Source organism: Mixophyes fleayi, chromosome 4 (genome assembly GCF_038048845.1).
Source record: "Mixophyes fleayi isolate aMixFle1 chromosome 4, aMixFle1.hap1, whole genome shotgun sequence".
NCBI classification, from domain to species: domain Eukaryota; kingdom Metazoa; phylum Chordata; class Amphibia; order Anura; family Limnodynastidae; genus Mixophyes; species Mixophyes fleayi.
The window spans coordinates 265,859,738-265,880,546 of record NC_134405.1 but is presented as its reverse complement, the minus strand read 5'-3'; the positions used below and the strand labels follow the sequence as shown (position 1 = coordinate 265,880,546).

At 39.5% G+C, this 20,809-nt stretch overlaps 1 protein-coding gene across 7 annotated transcripts in view; it reads right to left on the bottom strand.

The window, feature by feature from the left end:
* P4HA2 (prolyl 4-hydroxylase subunit alpha 2) overlaps positions 1-20,809 on the bottom strand; it is a 317,788-nt gene that overhangs the window by 88,293 nt on the left and 208,686 nt on the right. For 5 of the 7 annotated variants that reach the window (XM_075209736.1, XM_075209732.1, XM_075209730.1 and 2 more), the window contains 3 exons: positions 20,607-20,675; positions 18,142-18,238; positions 16,081-16,341 (listed from right to left, as the gene is read on the bottom strand). The exons of 1 other annotated variant lie outside the window; for it this stretch is intronic. In XM_075209736.1, the coding sequence (XP_075065837.1) occupies positions 16,271-16,341; positions 18,142-18,238; positions 20,607-20,675 (237 nt within the window). In that variant the 3' untranslated portion in view covers positions 16,081-16,270. One more of the 7 variants, XM_075209734.1, reaches the window with a different exon arrangement.

Below are 20,809 nucleotides of genomic sequence, written 5' to 3'. Positions count from 1 at the left end.
TCTGCAATAGCAGACTTCATCAGGAGAAAAGAAATTATAATCAGCCCTCTTAACGGCGTTCGTATAAATAGTAGAAAAACTGCTACACATTAAAAATCGGACCCGCACAACACTGCCAACGGACATCATAATTATATACATATATATATATATATATATATATATATATATATATATATATATATGTGTGTGTGTCCTTGTGTGTTAACAGGAAGTATACAGCAGATTGAATCTGTTAATCTAATGTGGTGCACGGATACAGGCAAAGTAACTGACTGTAAGATTGCAGATGCTTCGGATATGCACTAAAACAGTAAAAATACACATGTGCAGATTTGGTTTCAGATTTTTATTTCAACTTTCGGTTTTAGAAATATTAATTTTAATAAAAAGATTTTTTTATATAGCGTTAGTTGGATTTATAATAACAATACAGTTTATAGAGTGGATCCTGATTTTCAAAATAACCGATTTCAACCAATCCCTTAGCTCCCCCGGCGTGCGCATACACACACTTTGGGCTAGATTTACTAAGCTGCGGGTTTGAAAAAGTGGGGATGTTGCCTATAGCAACCAATCAGATTCTAGCTATCATTTTGTAGAAGGTACTAAAGAAATGAAAGCTGGAATCTGATTGGTTGCTATAGGCAACATCCCCACTTTTTCAAACCCGCAGCTTAGTAAATATACCCCTTAGTCTTGTCTCCTGTGTGTTCTACTTTGGATCTTCAGCGCCTACCTGTCTTCGCTGTGCCGCTGGCTGAACTACAAACGCTGCAACTGTCTCCGCTGTGCCGCTGGCTGAACTACTCACGCTGCACCTATCTCTGCTGTGCCGCTGGCTAAAGAGCTCAAGCTCCACCTGTCTCTACTGTGCCGCTGGCTACAGGCCTTGTGTTCCAGCCTTCCTGCAGCACCTTATTCGACTGATGTGAATGAATTCTCTGTACAGCGCTGCGGAATTAGTGGCGCTATATAAATAAATGGTGATGATGATTCTACTTACTCCCCTAAAGGGTCTTGCCTGACACTCCTGGTAAGGGCCGCGACCTGCGGACGGACGCAGCTAAGTCCAAGCCACCTTGCGGTGGTCCCTGGTGAAAACCATCCATTAGTTAGACTCTGTGCATTGCTATGAGTAGTGCCAAGTTGGGCATATCTAAGAATCCAGTTTACCAAACCGTGACACTTATTATCTAAATAGCATTTTTAGTCTATCTACCAAATAATTTGGTAATATAGAAAAACTGCTAAACATTAAAAATCGGACCCGCACAACACTGCCAACGGACATCATAAATATATATATATATATATATATATATATATATATATATATATATATATATATATATATATATATATATATATATATATATGTGTGTGTGTGTGTGTCCGTGTGTGTTAACAGGAAGTATACAGCAGATTGAATCTGTTAATCTAATGTGGTGCACGGATACAGGCAAAGTAACTGACTGTAAGATTGCAGATGCTTCTGATATGCACTAAAACATTAAAAATACACTTGTGCAGATTTGGTTTCAGATTTTTATTTCAACTTTCGGTTTTAGAAATATTAATTTTAATAAAAAGAGGTTTTTATATATTATTAGTTGGATTTATAATAATGCATATTTATAGAGTGCATCCTGATAATCAAAATAACCGATTTCAACCAACCGATCCCTTTGCTCCCCCGGCGTGCGCAAACATACACTTTGTCTCATCATACTTCTTGGAGAAACAGATACATTTTCCTATTTATTCCCCACTGTTACATTTCTATGCTGAATACAAATCATCGAGAGGTATCTTCTTCTACACAATGTACATTCTCTATATATTATTGTTAGATTTGCATAACAAACTGTAAACTATGTTTTGTGGAAGTCATGTCAACATTAATATCTATGTACTTTGTGATTTGACTATTCAAATCTCTCTGTGAAATGTTCCACCCCCCCTAAAATTAAAATAAAGTTTAAAACATTCTTTGAAAATGGTCTTAATTTGCTTTTTCCTATTATGTTTGCATAATGGACAGTCTTATAGACCGTTTACTATCATACTAGGATCACTGAAATGGCAAGTTGCCACTCTAGGGGTCCTTATCTTCTTCATTACCCTACCTCTCAGAGGTCTCAGGAAGAGCCCCACCACTATTCTGCATGTGACTGGTAGTCTCTGAGTGAGGATACAAAAGCTGTTCTTTTGCGGCCTCCCTGTCTAGACTCCAGCTCTGCACCGACCTGGCTGGGGCTGGTTTACAAGATGAGATGAAGACCTTTTGTTGCTGGATTCCCTATTACAGTAAGAACTGGCAAGCTTGTCTAGTATGTTGTTGGTTTCCACTGTAGCAGAGTAATCCTATGCTCATTGTCTGTTTTACTGGAAATCAACGAAGACTGGCTATGGATTCTAGGGGGTGAGCATGCTGCCTGAGTTTTTTTTTAATTTAACAGTTGGTTTTACTATGCTGTTTGTTTTGTAAATTACGACACATTGGATGCTATGTGATGCCAACTGCAGGTTGGCACATTCTGCATTTTGTGTTTACAAATATCAATCAATCTTAGGGCATGTTGAAAATCGCATAGTAAACCATATTTTAGTAAGTGCCTTCCATGGTCTTTATTGGTATACAGAGTTTCATAAAATATATAAAGGTTTGATTAATACTAATCAGGCTGGTTTCTAATAACTCTTTTAGGGTCCTGATGCAAAACACGTTAGGTCTGATGCAGAGTTGGCCACAAAATGGGCTAATTTAAGCCAAAAAAAAGTAGTAAGCAAACAAAGTCTATCTACTCCTATATCCTGAGCCAAATGGATGCTTAAGATTCAAAGTTTTCTTAGTTTTACTAGAAAGGCTAGCACAGAGTTCTAATTTAGTCTCTTCACATGTTAAATAAGCCCTTGGTCCTAATTACATTCCAGTTAAACCATATCTGCTTACATCTCTCTCGTTTCCTCCAAACATTTCCTCTTGATAAGAGAATACTTTATGAAGGCTTCATGAACAACCCAGACCCACATGGTGATAACAAAACCAAGTTGCATTATAAGGGGATTCAAATTTAAAATGTGGAGACAGATTTATAGTTGGAAAATGGTATGTCCTAGATCAGTGTTGGCTAACCTGTGACACTCCAGGTGTTGTGAAACTACAAATCCCAGCATAGCCTTCCAGCAATAAACTGCTAGAATTTGGCAAAACATGCTGGGACTTGTAGTTTCACAACACCTGGATTGTCACAGGTTAGCCAACACTGTCCTAGATCAACTTTAAATTGCAGTGTAATAATAAAGCTATCAAGCATTTGTGTGCTACAAGAAAAAAACAGCCAGTATTTAACTTATGTGCAAAATAAACTAATTTGCACTCCTTGCATTGTAACATGGTTTTGTCCAGGAGAAAACTCGCTCATTTTTTGCCTTACTTTCCTTAATGAATCAGGCCCACTGTCTCAGTGGCAAGGCTGCTATGGTTATACAAAATGGAATTAAGCAATTACATAGAAATGGGGTAAGAGAAGTAGTATATTCTCCCTATTCCAGTTACATTCCCTCCATACATCTTTCAGCTAAGAGGATCATTGCTATCCTAATGGAGGAAGTCAGGCCCAAATGCTCTTGATGATAGGACCTGTCCAGGGCACAATTAAATGCCATGTGAACCCCTTTCCCCACCTCTGGATGTGAGTATAGGAAATTCAGAGATAATGTGTGGGTGCATTGATACAAACAATGTAAAATGTATCTGCTCATTGGTGGCAGGTTGCAATGCAACTAAGAAATGCCACTGCCCGACTGCTCCACCTTGATCTGTTACATTAGTCGCACAGTCAGAAATATCAATAAGCTTTGTTTAATATGATCTTCCCCAGCAAAACCATGTAAATTGCTGAATTTCAGATATTATTTCTTTAGCTTACATTAATTTCCCTACTCCTGATGTCAGGCACACTGACTTGTAGTTGCCAGCCTCATGTCTACTTCCATTTTTGTGAGAACAGACTAGATTTGATCTTTTCCAGCCCTCTGAGGTGAAGCCTGTACATAGTGACTGATGGAATAATTTAGTTATGGACATAATCAGCAAACCTTTAATGCCTTTTAGTATTATTGGATGTATTGCATCTGGCCCATTAACTTGTCTACTTTCAATTTTGATAGTTTTCAGGATTTTCTCCCCTGTAAATAAACACACTTACTATCTTTGCATCAATATTCCTGCAAATTAAGTGATTCTATTTCCTTCTTTTACGGTACATACTGAACAGAAACTTATCTAGTCTGCTATACCCTTGACTCCCTGCACAAAACTTTTTTCCTCTGATTTTAGTTTTATTATTCCTCCTTTTTGCTTTCTTTTTTTCATTTATATATTTGAAAAAAGGCTTTTGTCCCCATTTATTTACAGACAGACATTTTCTCCTCAGCCTGAGCTTTTAAACATCTGATTTGTTAGCCAATTTTAGCTTAACAAGATAATACTTTATCTTATCTTCATATCGATTCAGCTTATATTCCCTTTGCTTGGGGATTTTCTAACCTGCCTGACACGAATGTCTGTTTGCTCCTGTGTCCCTTTCAAATGCCTTCACTCTGACAAACATTTACTTACATAATTTCTCACCTCTACAGAGTCAGCCTCCTAATATGTAACACCTTTATTTTGTTTGATGTGTTTTCTTTATCTTAATACTAAACCACACGGATTGAAGATAACTGAAAGCCATACATATAAATGGTAACAGTATCATGTGTAAATATTAAATCGAGAATGGCTTTATTACAAGTGAGCTTCCTCACCAATTGCTTGAGGGAAGGAACTTGGGATGACCCTACATCAGTCAGGTTAAAATTCCCCATAACCACCACCTCTCCTTTTATTGCCATTGTGGCTAGGTCTTCCAATAGAAGTCTGTACAATTCCTTTTTCTGTTCTAGTGGTCTGTAAATCTCTGGAGCAAGAAGTACAGTTTCCCTTTGCTTCTGGGATTACAAAATGGGTCTCTAATATCCAATATCTTGAACTAAAATAGCTTTGATGTTTTATTTTTTTTTATGTAAAGAGCCACTCCACCACCTTGTCTTTCTACTCTGATGATTTCAAATAAAGTATGACCTGTTATAGCTATACTCCACTTATGATTTTCAGTCCCCTTTAGTCCTCTTTCTGTTTGTTATTGACCATATTTTTATTTAAGTGGGTATCTATTTTCCTGGATATGATAACTGCTGTTTGTTTACTCCTGCCCAATCAATATCGTATACAATATGTGCTGGATTCTTCCTGAATAACATTCACAAAATGAAAAAATATTTGCATACCAACCCTTCCACTAGATTTTTAATTAATAGCCTTGGGAGAACGCTGTTACCATGTCCAGAGGTGCACTCTCTCCTCTCTTAAACTAACTGCATTTTCAGATTATCCATTATAGTTAGACAATTGTTCTACCACTGGTAGTCTAAAATATGTGGCAAAGTCACTTACTAAGGTTAGTAAAAACCCTGGAGTACAAAAATTCATAACAAGATACCCTGATTTAAAAACTACCACAATATTCACATAAGTTATATATATATATGTATACTGTATAATGTAGACATAATATATAACTTTAATAAATTATCTTAAAAGATTGCAACACATCCTTCCTGATAACCATACTTTATTTATCACTATGTCCTTCTCCCTCTTTCCCCACCAACCTTCCTTTCATTTAAGTTCAAAATATTAAAATGACATCGATAATGTTGTTCCCTTTTTTCTTTTTCGATTATTCTAAAATAAAAAGTAAAAAAAAAAAGAAGATTGCAACACCTTCAGTTGTGTTTGGGATGGTTAAGCTTAATCGAGATTATTATTAGATCATATTAGATATAATTATGAAGCCTTCATATGCTGACTGACTTTATGATCAAAATAATGCAAATACTTAACTAGAAAAATAATTTGTATCCAATTAGAATCAAATCTCTTCTCAATAAACAGAATGATACCTGCAGATACTTGATAACCCAATATTAATGCCTACTTGGCAAACTATTCGACATAAGCATAATATAAATAATAATCATACATTACATCTTACTTTCTTGAATAAGGAATTTCAAAATGAACTAACAAAATATCCTTTTAACACATGGGCGTCAAGGAGCATCAAATCAATTAGATCGTTAATAGGTTATACCTTAAAGAAACCACTTATACATAGACAAACCATAGAAAATATGATCTTTTGACATCTTATATACTGGCACCTTTACAAATCCAATATTAATCTAGAAACATGATTACACCTTTGTCTTATGCAGGTTAAAAAAATCTGTGGGAATATAATAGAGATCCCTCCCACCATAAAAGAAAGCAATTGCTATATGTTATATTCTTCATAAGTTCCTTGATTATTCTGAATTAAAACAGGTATTATGCAGTGGTTATCTCACTTCCGAACTATAACTCTGATATTTATATACTGTATTAATATGTTACTGGATATTACATCTATCTATAGATAAAAGCAGAAGCTTGTTGATTTGTTTGTAAGTGAATACCTTCCACACCCCTGCACCGATTTGGATGAAACCAACATGAGATGGTCCAGTTGGATCCCGGGCAGATATTAGGGTTTGAGGCACCTTGTCAGACCTTCCGTTGGTGTACACTGGCCAGAAATTTGACCCGTGGAGCCTGTTCTGAGCCTTCCAATGATTGGATTTGGACAAAAATTTCAAAAGACTTTTAACATTGGATCGCAGAAGACATATTAGGGGATTAAGGTCCTTGTCAGACCTCCCGTTGGTGTACGTTGGCCAGAACTTTGACCTGGGGAGCCTGTTCTGGGCCTTCCACTAGATGGATTTGGATTGATTGACTGTCCGGTCATGCATTCGGACAACCCTGTTCCGATTGGGATGAAACCAATGCAAGGTGGTCCAGTTGGATCCTGGCCAGGTTTTAGGAGGTTTCGGGTCCAGGTCAGACCTCACATAACATTTAATATAAAAACAAAAACGATACTGGGCAGCCAACTAATGGATGTGTTGGAAGAGTTTCTAAGTTGCTAATTAATTTTAAAATGTTGACACTTACATCCAACTCATTGTTAACATAATAACTTGAAGACTCAAACACGGGCAACGTCCGGTACTTCAGCTAGCTGTTACTAAAGGACCATAACATATAAGCTGAAGCAAAAACAAGCACGTATTAACTTATATGTGCAGTTTTTATAATAGCAAGCATGTAGATATTCAGGGACCCAAAAATTATTGAAAACTACTATATATATATATATATATATATATATATATATATATATATATATATATATATATATATATATATATATATATATTTATTTATTTGCCATAGTCCCCCTATAAGGGAACTGATAACATAGCTAGGCTGCAGGCAGAGTTAAAGGTTCCCTGGGATCCTCTTTTAGCACACACACACAGCTGTTCCACATGGGTGTGATTGGTTATGCTTTGCTGTGATGTGTTTGTAGTGCTTGGGGTGGAGGACAAAAACACTCTGTATGTGTGGGTGGGGCCATCGATGCCAGTAAGTGGCTGGCTTGCAGACAGGGAAGAAATGTCTAGCCAGATGCAGGTGGTGGGGATTTTTGTGCACCGTTTCTGAATATAACTGCTGAATCAGCATTGGAACTGTTTGCCATCTTGACAACTGCTAATAAACAGTTAAATGGTTCAGCATACCTGTGTCGGATTCCTGTAAATGTTGTACTTCTCACATGTGGTGTCATCGTGGGATCTGTAGGACAGATAAGACACTGCTGTCCTCCCTGTCTCGAGACGCAAGGGTGGAGAGTGGAGTCTGTTAAAAACCACTATAATACCTCAAACAGTTGTAATGCTTTGTTTCAAATGTATTGATGTGAAGAGACAAACCTTTATACTGGGAACTGATTAGCAGCTGGTTTGGTTGCAAAAGAAAGCAAAGGTTAAACACTGACGGTCATTTTAGTGCCACACTTCTTAAAGGTCCAAATTGTGAGTTGGGTGTGGTCCAAAAAAAATATATTTTTTTTTCCTCTGGTTTGTTTGCTTTTTACCAGTGAAGGTTTTTAAAACACATGTCAGCTGAAAAAACAAAACAAATAAAAACAAATTTATTTTTCTGGCAATTGTAGTGCCACACCTTGTGGGTCACTTAGTGGTGAATTGGGTGTGGTCCAGAAACTTTTGTTGTTTACCTGAATGCTGAGAGAAGCTAGGTTTCATTTCCCAGCACAAACTCCTGTGGGAATGGAAGATATTTTAAGAACCCTATTGAATGTGGGAGCAGTGTAGGAGGAAAATACCCGACTTCTCCGTGGGATCGCTCAGGGGAGATGGGGCAGTTAGGCTCCAGCTACCGCCGCGCTACAGAAATTTACTACTGATGATGACGTAGAGGCTTATCTAATAGCCTTTGAGCCTCCTGCCATCTGAGCCAAGTGGCCACCTGTGTCTTGGTCCTAATACCTGGCTCCCTATCTTTCAGGAGAAGCACAGCGAACCTATTTAGACATAGATGAGGACCAGGCTGGCGATTGTCAGCAGCTGAAAACCGCCATCTTAGTGAGGGTTGGAGTCACCAGAGCAGGGGAGGCCCAACGATATCATGACTGGAGACTCTCCAAAGATTTACAGGTTCAGGCTCACCTTGAACTTGGTAGAACACTAAAGAATTGGTTGCAGCCAGAAAAGAACACTGCAGGCAGAATGATCGAAATAATGGCCATTGGCCATTGTACCCGGGCTATGGACAGAGGGCACCAAAGGTAGGAACTGCAGGTGGATCCTCAGTCGTATGAGGAATTGGCTGCTGTAGTGGAGAGATACAGCGCCTTGCAGCATATGCCCAAACCTCCGTTGCCCGCTCCAAAGTTTGTGCCTCGGTCAAAACCTGGCATATGGAACAGTGGACCATATATTGGTGATGAGAGATTGCTTGAAAAAAAGGCAGCCAAACCTGAATTCGAGTGCAAAGAGCCTGGATACTTGAGGGCTTGGTTCCCAACGTTAGTAGAGCCTATGGATTGTTCACTAGAGCACACACAACCAACCTATCCGAGCTGCTGTACAATGAGTCCGGTTACTGGGAAGTCCTGCTTGTTCCGCGTGACTGTGTTTGTTAATCACCATCTGGTGCTGGCTCTGGTAGATTCAGGTAGTGAACTGTCCTTGGTTTCCAACTCCATATTACCAGAAAAACTGACGCATAATCTGCCCAAAGTGAAGGTACTCTGTGTCCATGACAGGACTCTTTTGCCTGTTACTGTGAATGGACTGACAGTAACAGTGATAGCGGCCGTTGCCCCAAAACTGCCATACCCTTTAATCCTGGGCAGAGACTTACTGCTGTTCAAGCAGATCCTCCAGGAGCGAATCCAGCCGGACACGTCGGCAATTGAAGCACCGGCCGAAAGTCCAGCCTTGATGGAGGAGCTTGAGGGAACAGAAAATGGAAAGCACCAGGATCTAATATGAAACCTGAACCAGACAATTCAGGAAAATACACCTCCTAAGAGGATAGTGCATAGACAAAGGAGAGCTGCACAAGTGCAGATGCAGAACTGGATCCCGACATCGTTCATTGGCGAGACCTTGGGTGAAGGTGCTTTGCCTCCCAATGAGGACTCAGACTGGGCAGGATTGTCTAACTTGTTCCCACTAAGAGACTTTGGCTGAGACCAACTTGAAGATGTTGCCTTAGCTAATGTCTATAAGAATGTAGTTGAGATTAATGGGGTAGGCTAACAAGCCTGCAGAAGGTATTGCCTATTATATGGTAAAGAATGATCTGTTGTATAGAGTTGCTAATGTACACGGTAAAACTGTAGAGCACTTGTTAGTACCACAAATCCATACATCACTTGTTCTCAAAGCTGCACATACACATCTGTGTGGGGGGCACTTGGGGGAAGATAAGACACGGGAGCGGATATTACTCTGGTTCTATTGGCCAGGAGTGTATGAGGCAATAAAAAGGTTTTGCCGAACGTGTCCAGTATGTCAGAGAACATGTCCGAAAGCCAGACTATCGGGCCTCGCTGGTCCCCATCACTGTTGTGCAGACCCCGTTTGAGCGTATGGGTATGGATTTGGTAGGCCCATCAGAGAAGTCGGCCCAAGGCCATCAGTATGTATTGGTAATAGTGGACTATGCCACCAGGTATCCCGAGGCTATACCTTTGCGCAATATAAAGTCCAGTACAATAGCAGGTTGGGTATCCCCAAAAATCTTGACTGATCAGGGTACTCCCTTTATGTCCCGTCTAATGAAAGAGCTATGCCAAGTAGAAACGTTACACACATCAGTATATCACCTGCAGACTGACGGGTTAGTGGAGCGTTTTAATAGGACACTCAAGCATATGGTGAGGAAGGTAGGGGTGCAGGAAAAATGAGACTGAGATGTGCTATTACCCTATTTAATGTTCGCAGATGGCCAATCAGGACACAGTCCAGAATGTGTCCTCAGCTGCAGAATGATAAATATGCAGAGCCAGCAGCCAACGGAAATAGGCAGAGTGCCAGCGGTAACTTGATTCCCTATCATCATCATCTATTTATATAGCGCCACTGATTCCGCAGCGCTGTACAGAGAACTCACTCACATCAGTCCCTGCCCCATTGGAGCTTACAGTCTAAATTCCCTAACACACACACACACAGACAGACAGAGAGAGACAGACTTGGGTCAATTTTGATAGCAGCCAATTAACCTACTAGTATGTTTTTGGAGTGTGGGAGGAAACCGGAGCACCCGGAGGAAACCCACGCAAACACGGGGAGAACATACAAACTCCACACAGATAAGGCCATGGTCGGGAATTGAACTCATGACCCCAGCGCTGTGAGGCAGAAGTGCTAACCACTTAGCCACCGTGCTGCCCTAATCAGCCTTGATTGGTTGACTGAACCCAGCCTTGGACGGCTGGCTCTGTAATTCCCTGTGCGCACGCACCGGCTGATTGACAGCCGGCCGGGCGCAGCGCCAGGAGCTCCCCAGCGTCCCGGTTGTTGCCCAGGCAACCGGGATGAAGTTGCAGGAAGTGACGTCCCGGGACGCCCGGAAGAGCACTCAGAGAGTCGCGTCGGTGCCCGCGGTCGCCGCGACTAACATTTCCTATCTCAAAATATACACAATATTAAAAATAAGTGCATTGCCAATTTATATAAATAAGCGCCCCGTGCTATTTCCTTTAAACAAATTCACAACATAAGTTATTTATATGTGATCCAGTTTGTGTCCCAGTTGTATGACAGGTTGGAAAATATCACCCCTTTGGTACAACAACATATGCATGAGGCACCAGTGAGACAAAAAAGAAACTACGATAAGTCAGCTGTAGTTAGGGCTTTCCAACCAGGTGACAAAGTTCTGGTCCTGGTACCCACACAAGAGAGTAAGCTCTCCACCCATTGGCAGGGGCCATATGAGGTGATTGGGGCTGTGTGGCCTGTTAATTATAAAGTCAGGCAGGAAGGCAGGAGAAAACCTATTCAGACATATCATGTCAACCTGCTGAAACGTTGGCATGATAGGGAGGAGCCACAAGCCGCGTTGGTAAACACAGTTGTGCAGGAAAATAAAGTTCCCATGAGGGACGATCTGTCCACAGGGCGGAAACTACGTGTTTTCTGAGGTGCCAGGCCATACCACGCTCATAGAACACAACATAGTTACACCTCCAGGGGTGGTGGTAAGACCATACAGCATTGCTGAAGATAGACGGGTAGCTGTGAAACAGGAGGTTAGAAAAATATTGGTCCTAGATGTCATTGAGGATTCCAATAGCAACTGGAATAGCCCCATTGTGCTAGTGGCCAAGCCAAACGGGAGTATTCGATTTTGCAACGACTTTAGGAAGTTAAACGAAGTCTCCCGTTTTGACACATATCCAATGCCCCGCATTGATGAATTAGTGGAAACCTTAGCCAACAGTCGGTACCTCACAACATTAGATCTAACCAAAGGCTACTGGCAAATTCCCCTAACACCATCTGCAAAGGCTAAGACAGCCTTTTCAACCCCGGATTGGTTGTTCCAGTATAAAGTTCTGCCTTTTAGGCTACATGGGGCTCCCGCCGCCTTCCAAAGAGCCATGAATCATCTCCTAAAACCGCAACAGGAGTATGCAGCTGCATACCTAGATGATATAGTCATCTACTCCCAGGACTGGGAGACACATCTTCCCAAAGTGGAGGCAGTATTATCCTTGCTTAGGCAAGCGGCTCTATCCGCCAATCCGGAGAAATATGCTGTCACAACTTATATTGCGTACCTGCTATTGTTGGTGCAACCCTGAAGAAGGTGTGGAGTCTAACGTGCCCCTGGTATTCACCAGGGACCCCCGCAAGGAGGTATGGACTCCGCTGCAGGGACACGCAGGTCGCTGTACTTCTACGAGTCAATAGCAAGATACAGTAGGGGTGTCAGACAGGCCGGGTCGGTAACGTTCAGGTAATAGAAGTACACAGGGATATCCGGAGGGATGGTGAGGCAAGCTGAGTCGGTAGCAATCTAGTAGCGCAGTACAAGGGGAAATCCAAAAGGGGTGGTCAAAACGGTCCGGGTCAGAAGGTCACAGGCAAACAAGGAAAAGTCAGGAACAAATGCTGGAGCAGTAACACAGAAATGTTGGCGGCAGGAAGACCCGATACTCTGGCACTGGTGAGGTAACAGGAAGTGCCTTATAAAGTGTCAGGGGCCAATAGGATGCTTTGTGGGCGGCAGCGCTATTCCTGGCTGCCGCCAAGACTTATGAGTAGCGTCCCGCGCATGCGCAGAAGGCCGCGCCAAGCTGCCGGAACTTCCGCGTCTGGTTGCTAGGCAACGAGCCGCACTGGGCACAGGCGGATATCCCGGGGAGACAGCGGGACGGCACCTGACATACGCATTAGCTATGCGTGAGGTCAAATACTTGGGGTATTTTGTGGGACAAGGGCAGGTCAAACCCCAAGTGGATAAAGTTAAGGTCGTCAGAGACTGGCCCAAGCCTGTGTGGAAGATTCCAGCTGAGAACCTTTTTAGGCCTAGTGGGCTACTATCGCCAGTTCATGGCTATTTTGCCACTAGGGCTGCTTCTCTTACAGAGCTCCTAAAAAAGGCTTCTCCAGATAAGCTGGACTGGTTGGAAGCAGCGAAGGCGGCCTGGCGGGATCTTCGGGTGGCTCCATGTTCGGCACCCATACTCCAAGCACCGGAGTTCAGCAGGAGATTGAATATAGGTTTGGGTGCCGTGCTGTCATAGAGATTCGATGGGACAGAGAAACCCATCCTCTACCTGAGCCACAAACTTCTACCCAGGGAGAAGACATACTCCACGGTGGAACAGGAGTGCCAAGCCATCAAATGGGCTACTGAGGCTCTCGGGTACTACCTCCTGGGCAGGGAATTCACCTTGGTCACCGACCATGCACCACTGAAGTGGATGCACAGGAACAAGGAGGTGAATGTCCGGGTAAATAGGTGGTTCCTGGCGCTGCAGCCCTACCATTTCACAGTGGAGCATAGGTCAGGGAGTCTGCACACAAATACAGACGCCCTTTCCCGCCGGGATTCACTCTCCGCAGTGTCAGCGTCACCAAATCTGGCGATGCTAAGGGGAGGGGTATGTGGCAATGAGGCATATTTGCCACATTTCCCCTATAAGGGAACTGATAAAAACACAACTAGTCTGCAGCAACAGGCTGCAGACAGGATTAAAGGTTCCCTGGGATGCTCTTTTAGCACACATACAGGTGTTCCACATGGGTGTGATTGGTTATGCTTTGCTGTGATGTGTTTGCAGTGCTTGGGGTGGAGGACAAAAACACTCTCTGTATGTGTGGGTGGGACTACCGATGCCAGTAAGTATCCGGCTTGCAGACAGGGAAGAAATGTCTAGTCAGATGTAGGTGGTGGGGATTTTTGGAACATTTTGACAACTGCTAATAAACAGTTAAATGGTTCAGCATGTGTGTGTCGGATTCCTGTGAATGCTGTGCTCTCACAATAATAATAATAATAATAATAATAATAATAATAATAATAATAATAATAAATATATATATATATATATATATATATATATATATATATAAAATCATGTATTTATATAGCGCCACTAATTCCGCATATACACACACATACTAGCTAAAATACCCAGCATTGCCCGTGTTTGAAAATTCAAGTTCATGGCAATGGTATTCCCTGATGGCTGTGGCCTCTTTCAGTAGGATAATGCTCTAAGCTAACACTACAAAAATTATTCAGGTATGGTTTGAGTAGCAGGGCAGATTTCCATTCGATAAAGCATCTGTGGAATATGCTGGTAAAACTGAGTCTGAGCCATGGAGGCCTCACTTCATAACTTACAGGACTTAAAGGATATGCTGCTAACATCTTGGTGCCATATACCACAGGACACCCTCAAAGATCTCGTGGAGTCCATGCTTCAATGGGTCAGAGCAGTTTTGGCAGCACGAGGGGGATCTACACAATATTAGGCAGATGGTGTTAATGTTGTGGTTGATTTGTGTATATATCAACCTATATTTGAGCTGGTATTTTCAATTTGCAAATTGGAAGATCATGGTGAAATGCATCAAAAGTTGCTCAGCCTGTGTGAAACTGTGCACTTTGCTACTCTTCCCTGTAAGAGTACAGGGAAGAGTAGCATAGTGCAACAGAAACTACTGTAGTCTCAACTTTTTAATATGTATTTGATTCAATCAAGAAAATTCAGTTGTGTTTAAGTGTGAAAGGAATACCTTCTTTTTTGTAATACGGCTACATTGGAACGCCTAGTTTGGTTTGTAATGAAAAATGTATTTTACTTTTACAATTTAAATGTAAGTTTTAGTTTTGGAGTTTAAACTATTTGATTATTATACATTATTTCAGTGTGGAACACTTTCAAAGTGATGCTATGTTCCTAATATTTTTTGCATACAAATAAATAGACTGATGAAGAATCCTGGGTTATTTAGAAGCCTTGATCTAAGCCGTAAGGTTTACTTATTCTACAACAAGATAGATTTCCTGGACTGATATGTTGGGTGTGTGGGTCCTAGTGACCACAAGGACAGTTCTGGTAAAAATCATGTTTTCTAGATTAATATCAGCAATACATAGATACTAGTTCTTTAAGTGTGTGTGAAAAGTAAAGCATAGGAAAAACTTAATGTCATGAGAAAACCAAAACAGAAGAGTACTAAATTGGTGTGCAATTTTTTTTATTTTTTTAAAAAACATAGTTTGTATTATATGAACAGTCTATTTGAAATTACTTTAATTTTTCTCCCTCAGCTAAGTTGGCAGGAGCCATCTGTCTTTTCACGCTATTGAAGTGTTTGTATTCAAGTGACATGGATGGCAGATGAAGGAAAAAGTTATTTCATCAAAAGGAGAAAGCAGAGGTAGATTACTACAGTAACTATATGGAAAGTTTATAATTGTTAACTAAAAAGAAGAAACATTTAAACATTGTTAAGTAGTATGCTATTTTTTATTTTTTTTCAAAAACAGAACATTACCCAGAATAGCTACTTCGCACAAAGAAATGTCTGATAATATGTAAAGTTTGAACATTCATATCTGCTAGTACAAGTTTGATAAATCTGCATTACAAGGACCCACTATACTCTTCTCTCCTAACACAGAAGGTTTCACTAGGTCACAGAGGACAATTGTGCAGAATCTCTGATGAAGATACTGCTGCAAATTAAACACCCAAATTTACATTGATTATGCAAAAGTGTTTGTGGGCACTATGAAATACAAAAAAAAAAATACCTGTATATCTTGTTTTTAGTCACATTTCATGTTCTAACCATATTGAACACAAAAAAAAGTGTAATACTATGTAAACTCTTCTTGACATCAGATTACCAGGTGATGATATAGTGATATGAAATCTAGAGCACAAATCTGTAGTAAACTACATCTTTAACTATAGATAAAACCCAGTCTACATCAGAACATCACAGTGGAGATTTAAAGATGTGGTGCTATTAACTATAAATATATCTTGTTTTCATAATTTAGAATCAAAGCACTGAAAACAATGATTAGCGATACACACAATCTTTATTTTTTTTTTTATTAATTTTAAATATATATTTGTACTAATTCTGCTTTACTGATTTTTCTTTTTTTGGCTAGTTTGGGTGGTTTCACCACACTGGATACCAGGGGTGAATATAGGACAACTGTAAAAAGCTCTAATAAAAAAAAAACTCAACTCAAAATACTGGCATGTCAGTCAACTTCTGTTAATCCACAAGGCCTTAGGAATTCTTGTCCTCTTTCATGGAACCATTTATTTGAGACTGTAGAGAAAGAGAATAAGTTTACAAGTTTCTAGAGATAAAAATAAATATTGTCCCTATTCCTACAACAAGTTAGGCTGTATGTAGCAGTCAAGAAAACAAAATTAAAATTCAGAGAAGTCTTTATCTGACCAAAGCACAACAGTGGTTAGCACTGCTGCATCACGACACTGGAGTCATGGATTAGATTCTGACCAGGACCCTATATGAGGAGTTTGTATGTTCTCCCATGTTTGCGGGGGCTACCTCCGGATGCTCCGGTTTACACTAAGCTCCAATAAGCCAAGAATTGATGTGAAGGTCTGTATATTCTCTCTACAGTGTTGCGTAATATGATTGGCCATCTACAAATGATTACAGAGTGCTTGCCCTATGCCTATATTTAAACATAACATATCAGTTATGAAGTAGTCATTTGCTGAAAGTCAAAAAAATTTATAATTAGCTACTGTCCTACAGATTTTCTGAAACGAGATAACCAATCTCGCAAGAATGGCTTGGTGACAGAAGTGGGTTATACAAATTTTTCAGATTATATTTAATAGTTAAGGACAGATAAGACTGTACATTTCTGCACTTTGCTATCAAATACAAAAAAAAAAAAAATCCACGCACACAAATCCCCACAAAAATCACATACAATTCTAAAGGTATAGAATATATATTCTTTTAGAATTTCCTTTTATTGGATTTGGTGGTTGTTTATAAGGGTATGTTATCAAATAATGGGAGCTGGCAGGTCTCATGGGCACACCTCTATGGTCTTTTTATGAATACCCACTATATAAGGTCTTGAATATCAAAGAACCGTCCGATGCTTGAAAAAGTATACAACTAATATGTGAAACAGCTCTTGGGCTTATACCCAATAGGTTGGGTCAGTGGGAAGCACTGATAAGTTTACTCTCGTACTAAATATTAATAAAAGGGTACCCTAACTTGGAGATCTTTGAAGTACCAATTTTAATGTGATAGTAACTACTATACGGAGAGCACCAGTGAGCCAGAAGATAGCCGACACGTTAATCCAGCTATATTATTCCACTGACTTTACCTGTATATCAAAAGTGGTAGAACCCCAGTGTCCACAAAGCACTGCTGTAAACCGCACTTCCAGCATAGATACATGAATGTTTTGGCTGTTTTTCTTAAGCAAAACTGCATTAAATACAGTTGTCTTATTTAAAAGATGTATTTCTTTAAAATTAAAGTTTTAGTAAAATAAAAAATATAAACAAATAACTAAATTACAAATATCCTCAAGTATAATAATTTACTAACCTGGTCTAAGGACAAGCTAATGGTACAAGGAGAATCATTCTGAAGCACAGTGGATTTCACATGTTAAATGATAAACCCAGCAAAAGAAAGAAAAGGCTAATGTAGACTAATCTAGTACAAACTGTTAATATTCGATGAGCCCAACATGTGCAAACTATTGTTAGAGTTTGGATATTCTGCATTCAGTGTGAATAAAGAAATCTCTATTTTAAATATAGGTTTAACAGTGTTGACCATAGGTGAACATAAGTCATAGGACCATAGATGTATAACCATAGAGCTGTAAGTTAAAGTACTTTATATGAGGGTTTATATTGCACACTCCTCTATGAAGCACTTTATGGATATCAAGATGCACAAAAGTAACCGGACTATACATGGACAGACTGATCAACAGAGTGAAGTATGTATTTCTTACCTTGACAAAGCATAAACTAAAAGGTAAAAATAAAGTACAGTATACTAAATTTAAAAGAGTAAGCTAATATTGACTAGAAACTTAGCCAGAAATTAACTTACCCCATTTACTTCCTACTAATACAGGACAAGCTGCATGTCGTGTCCTGTAATCACCCTCTCCACTTCTAAAAAGATTGTACCAGAAAACTGCTGTTCCCTAAAATGACAAGAGGTATGATTATAGTAATAAACTCAAAAAAGGCACAGCGCTAGAATACTAATTGGTTAATAAACTGTATGGCAAAAAACCAGGGCAGAAACAAAAAATATACAAAAAATAAATGCAATTTAATATACAAAATACATAATAAAAACAATAACGCTGGTATGAGCTCAATAGCAGAAACCGCCTGTATATAAGTAATTGTGAAAAATGATGTCACCGTCTTAGACAAAAATCCGGCCTGTTTGCGCATATAGGTGTGGAAACATATATCACATATTTAGATGTCCAAAATCAACATCATGCATGAAGATTCTCCTTATAAGTGTAAGCAGCACCAAAATCGCACATATAACGATGCCTGTAAGAAACAATTATAAGATTGATCCGGATTCACAAGCCTATTTGATTGTCCCGGAAGGTATAGGGATAGGTGGTTAATCAACCCCGTTAGTACTCACGGTCTCCCCCCTTTTTTTTTGTTTTGTGTGGCTCTCCGATCCTCGCTTGTCCGCGAATCTGTGCTGTGGATATATCCAAGATGTAACAAATGAGCAAAAAAAAGCCTGCCCGGGCAGAAACTCGGTATGAATTGGTAAGTTCCTTATAGATATAGTCCACGCATGTATCCTCAGTGCGCACAATGTTTCAGGTCTGTAGGGTAACTGGCTGACGTGTTTCGTCTCTGCAGTGAGACTTTTCCAAAGGCCAAAAGTGAATTCACTTGGATATATCCACAGCACAGAGTAGCGGACAAGCGGGGACCGGAGAGCCACACAAGACTAAAAATCAGGAGGGAGACCGTGAGTACTAACGGGGTTGATTAACCACCTATCCCTATACCTTCCGGGACAATCAAATAGTCTTGTGAATCCGGATCAATCTTATAATCGTTTCTTACAGCCATCATTATATGTGCGATTTTAGTGCTGCTAATACTTATAAGGAAAATCTTCATGCATGATGTTGATTTTGGACATCTAAATATGTGATATATGTTTCCACACGTATATGCGCAAACAGATCTGATTTTTTTCTAAAAGGGTGACCTAATTTTTCACAATTACTTATATACAGGAGGTTACAGTCTATTGAGCTTATACCAGCGTTATTGTTTTTATGATGTATTTTGCATATTAAATTGCATTTATTTTTTGTATATTTTTGGTTTCTGCCCTGTTTTTTGCCATACAATTTATTAACCAATTGGTATTGTAGCGCTGTGCCTTTTTTGAGTTTGTTGTCGTTCTTTGGGGATTAGCAATTGGCCCCTTGTTACACAGCTGCTTTGATATATCTTTTAGACAGCCTAGCGCAGAATGTTATGCCTTTTTTGATTAATGATTATAGTAATGAAAATAATAAGGATAAGAAGGTATGGCTAGGCATTACATATCAACACAAATACAAAACCGCACTCATTAAAACCACAAAAATGAATAGATGATTGGCATAAATATCTTATTAAGTCATTAAAAATTATGTCAACCATGGCTAAATATATCGGAAGGTCCCCTGATTTTTAGTAACAGAACAGCTGAGGTTCAATGCTCCAGTGTGGATGATATTTCCCATTCTAGCCCCCAAGGGAGCCTAATGTTTAAATGTAATCAATATTCAAAACAGTGGAAGATAGGATTCCTTGTGACAATGTTATTCTGGGTACCATGACCCTTAACTGGTCCTTACTTTTATTTAAGCTTAAGGACTAAATAAATGCTACAGATGGGTTTGGCATATTAGCCGTTGATGTGGTGAAACAAAGAAAACATTAAGACATGAGAGTGGCAACTGTTCAATATTTAATCTGTTGTGCACATATACACAGTTGCGTCAATGGTTTTGCCCCCTGCAGCTATCTTAAAGTGGAGAACTTAAATGTTTTGATGGTTGTGTACAACTGAAGGGGGCTGAAATTTAGCAATTAGTTAGTAATGTATTTTTAATGCTTCAAAACAATGTATATTGATCAACAAAACGTATTTCTCAGTTGTGCTTAGTTGCCTCTGTGATAAAAGATGCATACGAGTAGCAATAAAATATTGATTTTCCTTTTAAAATATTTTAGTTTAGCATTACTTCCAGTAGCTATAAAATAGCAACAGCTGTACTGTAGAATCACTGTAGTATTAAATGTATATTTCTACTGCCCTCTACACACATAGTTTACATTTGCATTTACTGTATCCAGCAAATTACAAAAAAAAAAAAAAAAGACAAATGTATTTAAAAACTCTATAACAAATAACTATTTTCAATCTGCAACTCTTTAAATTTGTGCAGTGTCAAAATAGTGGAAGATTGTATTAATAAATGATGCACTTAATGTTGTAGACATGTACGGTCTATGTGATTGGTTTACCTTCTTAGGCCAGACTGCTGCTCCAAAGTCTGGGAACACTGTGGCCCCTCCAGCTTGCACATCACTCATCTGAGGAGAGTCATGTGACAATTAAATAAAAAACACACAGAACAAGGAAAAATACTAAAACACATTCAAAGATTGTAGTAACCCTCAAAATTTAAAGAATGGGAAAACAATCACATGTGCATGTCTATATAGAT